Source organism: Leucopleurus acutus, assembly GCF_964270905.1.
Source record: "Leucopleurus acutus genome assembly, chromosome: 7".
Classification (NCBI taxonomy): domain Eukaryota; kingdom Metazoa; phylum Chordata; class Mammalia; order Artiodactyla; family Delphinidae; genus Leucopleurus; species Leucopleurus acutus.
This window is the reverse complement of record NC_139150.1, coordinates 6,030,919-6,038,060: the sequence shown is the minus strand read 5'-3', so window position 1 is coordinate 6,038,060 and position 7,142 is coordinate 6,030,919. Positions and strand designations below refer to the sequence as shown.

The 7,142-nt window shown below is 50.7% G+C and overlaps 1 protein-coding gene across 1 annotated transcript in view; it reads left to right on the top strand.

Moving 5' to 3' along the window:
• Nucleotides 1-725: 725 nt before the first annotated feature.
• HMCN2 (hemicentin 2) overlaps nt 726-7,142 on the top strand; it is a gene marked incomplete at its 5' end in the record, with an annotated part of 150,276 nt that continues 143,859 nt past the window's right edge. Inside the window, one exon of the mRNA XM_082842097.1 lies at nt 726-975. Within this exon, the coding sequence (XP_082698223.1) occupies nt 726-975 (250 nt within the window). The remainder of the gene's footprint in view (nt 976-7,142) is intronic.

Sequence of the window (7,142 nt, the reverse complement as noted above, 5' to 3'; positions counted from 1 at the left end):
TTTAGCGTTAGTGCCTCCCTCTAGGGTTGCTGCGAGCACTCGAGGAAATAATAACTATGTGAAAGCGCCTAGCACATAGTAGCTGCTCAACTTCCATTGCTTGATTATAATACCAGTAATAGACAATAACTGGGAAGCACAGACTCCTGAGGAAAGAAAGGGAGTTACTCTGTGTGTGTGTGTGTGTGTGTGTGTGTGTATTGGGGGGTCGGTTTTTAGGGGGCTGGGTGGAGGGAGCCACAAAAGCCAGGGCCCGTGGGCAGCCCTCCAGGGCAGGGGCAGCGTCTTTCCCCCTCCCTCTCCAGCCCCCGCAGCGAGGCGCGCGGTCGGCGGGAGGCGCAGGTGTCCAGGGCCTCCCGTCCATCCCTTGCGGCTTTGGCCGAGGGCCCAGCTCCCTTCTGCCGTCTGCCCCGCGTCCTCCCCTAACCTCGGGTCTGGACTGGCGAGCAGTGGGGCCGGGAAAGTTTGAGTCACAGTGAGGGGAGCGGAGGAGGCGGGGCCCGTGACCCTGAACGGGGTGGGCTCTAAGACCGCCTCGGTCTCCCGGCAGGGGGACCCCGCCGCAAACCCACGTCCCGCGCGCACCGGCCGCGGTCCGACGGAGCGAGGCGCCGCGCTGCAGCCGTGCGTCGGACGGCCGCTGGGTGCACCAGGGCGGACGCGCTCTCAAGGCCCCGCGAGCCTCCACCGCGGCAGCCGCAGCCCCTCGGCCGCGCTCAGCAAAGATGCCCCGGGAGCCGCTCCTGCGGCTGCTGCTGGCGGTCTCGGCAGCAGCGGCGGTGGCCGGCGAGCCCGGGACGGCGCTGCCCCCTACCACGGGGGATGCCACCCTGGCCATCGTCTTAGACGTTACCGGCTCCATGTGGGACGACCTGATGCAGGTGATGCACGGCGCCTCGCGCATTCTGGAGCACAGCCTGAGCCGTGGCAGCCAGGTCATCGGCAACTACGCGCTGGTGCCCTTCCGTGATCCAGGTAGCGACCCCCCGAGCCCCCGGCGTCCGCCGCGCCCCTGGCCCGGTGCCCTGGCGCGGTGCGCTCACTCGCCCGCATGGCGCCCCGGGCGCACTGGACGCCTGCAGGCTGCACCGCGGCCCGGTGGGGGCGCCTTCTCGACGCCTTCACTCTGCCCGAGGCCGGCACCTGGGGCAGGCCTTGCAGCCGCCGGGTCCTTTCCCGGGGAACCTGCTCTCCCCTTCTCCCGCGTCTCCCAGCTTGCGTCGTCAGGCCAGTGACGGAGAGGCACTGCGTTCAAATGCCCCGCAGCCACCTCCTGGCTCTGCGACTTCAGCAAGTGACCTCACCTTCCGGAGCCGCACCTTCCCCCTTTAGGAAGCGGGGCGAGAACTGCCTCCCAAACTTGCTGAGATGTTGAAATGGGTCCTTCGTGTCCAGGGCCTGGCGCGCATGAGCCTCCGCAAGGTTTGCGGATTTGCCTTTGTTCATTCTTCAAATTCGCTCCCGTCGTGGGCTTCGGGGGCCGGAAGAGCCACCCAGGCGGGAGAGCTTCGCGTCTTGCCCCTCACCTGTTCGCGCGAGAAAAACAGCAGCCGCGTCGCGTCTACCCGCAGTATCCTCACTGCCAGGTCCCCCCACCTAACACCTTCTACCCTGCAGACAGCACCTCCTGGCCTGCAGCCCCCTATCTTTCAGCTAGGTGTTAGGGGCATGTCCTTGAAAAGATCCCTGGGAGACCCCACTGTGGGGAGTTTCAGGGAAAACAGCTGTGGAGCGTGCTTGGACTTCCAACTTTCTGAGTGGCAGGACTGCTTTTTCTCCAACATTTTTAATGAAAAACTTCAGACTTACAGCAAAATGGGGGTGGGTGGGAAATACATAAACACCTGTCTGCCCACCACCCAGATCCTGTGATTAATTTTACTCTGTTTTATCACGTTTCTCTCTATTAGTCACCTCTCTATCTAGTAGGATAGCTTTATAAAGCCAAAAAATAAAATAAAAATGGCAGATTCCTTGCAGAATTGCTCTGCAAAGTGTTCTTGTGCTGAAAAAATACACAATGGCCCAAGGCTGTATGAGCTAGTAAGCCCTTTTAGAAGAATTTTTCTTTATTAATCACAGCATCATTACAGATATTTGAAAAATGGGCCGCAGTCGGTGTACATAATCCCTTGCAGCCCTTAGGCTGAGTGTGGAGTCCCTCTGCTTCCAGGAGTTCTGGGCTCTGTAGGGCTCTGCAGCCCAAAGCACAGAAGTCAGGGGTCTAGAAAAAGTTTCCTGGGAACATCAGAAGGACAGCTCCCATCTGGGGGTCAGGGGGCAGCAAGGCTGGTGGACTTGTGAAGACGTGGGGTGTGAGGTGTGTCCTGGGGGTTTCAGCTCTGACGCAGTTCACCCTCTACCCCCCTAACTTTCTCACTCCCTTTCTGGGTCGTTCTTGGGCTTCCAAAGATATTGCATTGAGAGAGCTTGGGATCATTTAATCCAACGCTTCTCTTACAATTGGAGAAACTGAGGCTCAGGACATGGATGGGACTTACGCAAGGCCACCTGCCAGGCTGATGTAATTTCTGATTCATAACCCATATTTGTCTCTAAAATGCTTGGCTGCAGTTGTAGGGCAGGAGAGCAGCCTGTTGGAACCAGACATAGTGTCCCGGGACCCATAGTGTCCTCACTGCCCCCCCTCTGGCCATCGTCTTCATGAAGCCCTCGTGCCATCCCCAACCTCTCCTCTCTGGGCGCCGAGCGCGTGCATGACTCTCCAGCCTTCACTCCATCTTCTATGAAACAAAAAAATCCCATCCTTCTCCCCGCCCCTGCTCCCCAAACCATACTCCCTACAGACCCCCCAGGTCCAGTGGAGGGGGACCTCAGCGTTTATTGAGCCTCTGCTGTGCGCACGATCTTGTGAGGCTTCCAGTGTGAAGGGGGCAGGGTTCACACCCAGGAGCCGGCAGTCTGCTGGCGACAAGCCAGGCAGAGGGTGGAAGGTGTCACTCCTGACGGCTCCTGACTGTCGGCTCGCAAGGGAAAGGACCCACCAAAGGCTCTCTGAGGAAGCATCGCTGGAGCAGGACTTGAAGAAGATGAAGGGAAACTTAGCATCTTTGGACCATTTGTCAATGCTAGGTGCCAGGGATGCAGTGGGACAGAGGTCTCCCTGAGCACATGGAACTCGCTGGGTGGTGGCTGACATGTAGGGGCAGGTGTGTGTGAGTGTGGAGCCAGGGCGTAGGAGGAGTGAAATGGGAACGCGGGGAGAGGCGAGATTGGTCCCGGCCGTGACTGTGGAACTGAGGACGGAGCACTTAGATTTCCTTCTATGGGCTGTGAGCAGCCACTGAGGGCTTCTGAGCAGGGATTGGATCTGTGGTTTAAGTTAGGCTATGTCTTTTGAATCAACCAATGGAATTCCCTTTGGTGGAAGAGGAGCTGAGAGTCAGGGGTTTTAGCTGACAGTTCAGGCCCCCCCAGGGCTGCGTCCTGGGAGGGCCTTCTTAAAGGAACCCCCTACCTTCAACCCCAAAGACCACGCTTTGCAGGGCAAGTTTCAGTGGTTCTGGACTGCACATGCTTGGAGATAAACCAGAACCTGTGCTTTGGAAATATTTTTTAAAGTTTTTAAATGAAAAAAAAGTGGGATGTTCCCAAACTGCAAAGTTAGACTTTTGCTAATCGTTTTATTTTGGCTGAAATTTAGGTTGTTTTCGGTTTTTCTCTATTAAAATGTTGCAAAAAGCACTCTGGTGTGTAAATCTTTGTCTGCATCTTTGACTGGTTTTTTCATTGGATTGAGATTTTGGAAGTGGAATTCCTAGGTCATTACAAACACACTGAGTGGGTAGGCAGACCTTCAAATTGTTTTCCAGTGTTTTGGGAGTTTAAACTTCTGTCAGAGGCATTTGAGGGGACTGTTTCAGAGCAGCTGCCCCCAACCCTAGGGATTAGGATAACATTATTTTTCCTAATTCAAAAGATGGAAAATGATATCTTCTTATTTTCATTGCTAGTGAGGTTCAGTAAGTTCTCAAGTGTTTACTAGATGTTTCTGTGTGTGAATTTCTTCTTTTGTAAATTGTCAGTTCCTTTACTCATTTTTCCATTCGGGGTTTTTAGTGGTTTTCTTATCAGTCAGTATGGGGACTTTATATTGATGATATTAGTTGTTTTTTGTTATGTGGTTAGCATTTCCTAGTCGTTTGTCTTTTAATATTTGTGATTCATGATGTTCTGAAGTTTTAAATGTTTATGTAGCAAAATCTATTGCCTTTTTCCCTTTGTAATTTCTTCACTTTCATTCTCAGATTTTTTTCTATCACAAAATCAGTTAGGTACATGTTCTAGGTTTTTTCATTCGTTTTCTTTTTTTTCTCTTCATATTTAATTTTTTAACCTGGAATTAAAAAAAAATTGGCACTGGTATTAAAAACAATTTGATGTAATTCTTCCAGAACAGGATAATTGATGGTACAGTTACATTTTATCAAATAATCCTTTCTTTTTCATTCATTTAGATCCTGCCTTTATCCAAAATTACTTTATATCTATTAATTTACCTGGGCTTTCCATTCTGTCCCATTGTATGACAGTTCTTGTTCCAGCAGCACATTGTTAATTATTAATTAACATTAACATTAATTAACATTAATTAATTAACATTAATTATTTGGCTTTATAATAGGGTAAATCCTTCCTCCTATTCTTAAAAAAATAATTTACCCCCAGCCTTATTGAAATATAATTGACACATAATATTGGGTTAGTTTAAGATGTCCAATGTATTGATTTGATACATTTATATATTGCAAAATGATTACCACCATAGCAGTTAGCTAACGCTGCCATCATGTCACATAATTACCATTTCTTTTTTTGTGGTGAGAACATTTAGGATCTACTTTCTTGGCAATATTCAAGTACATAGTACAGTATTATTAGTGATAATTACTATGCTGTGCATTCGATTCCCAGAACTTAGTCATCTGATAACTGTAAGTTTGTATCCTGTGACTAACACCTCCCCATGTCTCCCACTCCCTTATTCCTGGAAACCACCACTCTACTCTCTGTTTCTCTGAGTTTCACTTTTTTTTTTTTATTTTAGATTCCACATATAAATGAGATCATACAGTATTTGTCTTTCTCTGTCTGACTCATTTCACTTAGCATAATGCCCTCAAGGTCCATCCAAGTTGTCCCAAGCAGCAGGATTTCCTTCTTTCTCGTGGCTGAATAGTATTCCATTGTGTATATAAGCTGTATCTTCTTTATCTTTTCATTGGCTGACAGCTTTAAAATTTTAATAAACTTTTAATGAGAACAGGTTTTTTTTTAAATAATATATTTATCTTTGGCTGCGTTGGGTCTTCACTGCTGTGCGCAGGCTTTCTCTAGTTGCAGCAAGCTGGGGCTTCTCATTGTGGTGGCTGCTCTTGTTGTGGAGCACGGGCTCTAGGCACACAGGCTTCAGTAGTTGTGGCACGTGGGCTTCAGTAGCTGTGGCTCGCGGGCTCCAGAGCACAGGCTCAGTAGTTGTGGCGCACGGGCTTAGTTGCTCCGTGGCATGTGGGATCTTCTCAGACCAGGGCTCGAACCCGTGTCCCCTGCATTGGCAGGAGGATTCTCAACTACTGTGCCACCAAGGAAGCCCTAAAACAGTTTTAAATTTACAGAATTATTGCAAAGAAGTTCCCGTATACCCAACACCCAGTTTTCCCTTTTATTAACATCTTATATTACAATGGTACATTTATCACAATTAACAAACCGGTACTGATATGTTGGGTTTTTTTTTTAAGATTTTTTTTTTTTGATATGGACCAATTTTAAAGTCTTTATTGAATTTGTTACAATATTGCTTCTGTTTTATGTTTTGGTTTTTTGGCCTCGAGGCATGTGGGATCTTAGGGATCCCGACCAGGGATCGAACCCGCACCCCCGGCATCGGAAGGTGAAGTCTTAACCACTGGACCGCCAGGGAAGTCCCCATAGGTTATTATTAACTAAAGTCCATTACTTTTTTTTTTTTTTTGGCTGCACTGGGTCTTCGCTGCTGCGCGTGGGCATTGTCTCTAGTTGTGGCGAGCTGGGTCTACTCTTCGTTGTGGTGCGCGAGCTTCTCATTGCGGTGGCTGCTCTTGTTGCAGAGCACGGGCTCTAGGCGTGCAGGCATCAGTAGTTGTGGCTCACGGGCTCTAGAGTGCAGGCTCAGTAGTTGTGGTAGACGGGCTTAGTTGCTCCGCGGCATGTGGGATCTTCCCAGACAAGGGCTTGAACCCGTGTCCCCTGCATTGGCAGGTGCATTCTTTTTTTTTTTTTTTCCGGTACGCGGGCCTCTCACCGCTGCGGCCTCTCCCGCCGCGGAGCACAGGCTCCGGACGCGCAGGCCCAGCGGCCATGGCCCACGGGCCCAGCCGCTCCGTGGCACGTGGGATCCTCCCGGACCGGGGCACGAACCCGCGCCCCCCCGCACCGGCAGGCGGACTCCCAACCACTGCGCCACCAGGGAAGCCCGGCAGGTGGATTCTTAACCACTGTGCCACCAGGGAAGTCCTAAAGTCCATTCTTTATTCAGACTTCCTCAATTTTCCCCTAACATTTGTTCCAGGAGCCCATTCAGGATCCCATTTAGTTGTCATGTCCCTTAAGGCTTCTTTTGGTTGTGATGGCTTTTCAGACTTTGTTTTTTTTTTGTTGTTTGTTTGTTTTTTTTGCGGTACGCGGGCCTCTCACTGTTGTGGCCTCTCCCGTGTGGAGCACAGGCTCCAGACGCCCAGGCTCAGCGGCCATGGCTCACGGGCCCAGCCGCTCCGCGGCACGTGGGATCCTACCGGACCGGGGCACGAACCCGTGTCCCCTGCATCGGCAGGCGGACTCTCAACCACTGCGCCACCAGGGAAGCCCCCAGACTTTGTTTTTGATGACCTTGACAATTCTGACGAGTATTGCCCAGATGTTTTGTCCCTCAGTCATGATTTGCCGGTTGCTTTTCTCCGGTTAGACTGGGTAATGGGAGGAAGACCACAGAGGAGCAATGCCATTCTCATCATATCATGTCCAGGGTACATGCCCTCATTATGACTTATCACTGCTGACGCTGACCTTGATCACCTGACTGAGGTTGTCAGGTGTCTTCACTGTAAGCGTCCTCTTTTCTTTCTCCTTTTCTGTACTGTCCT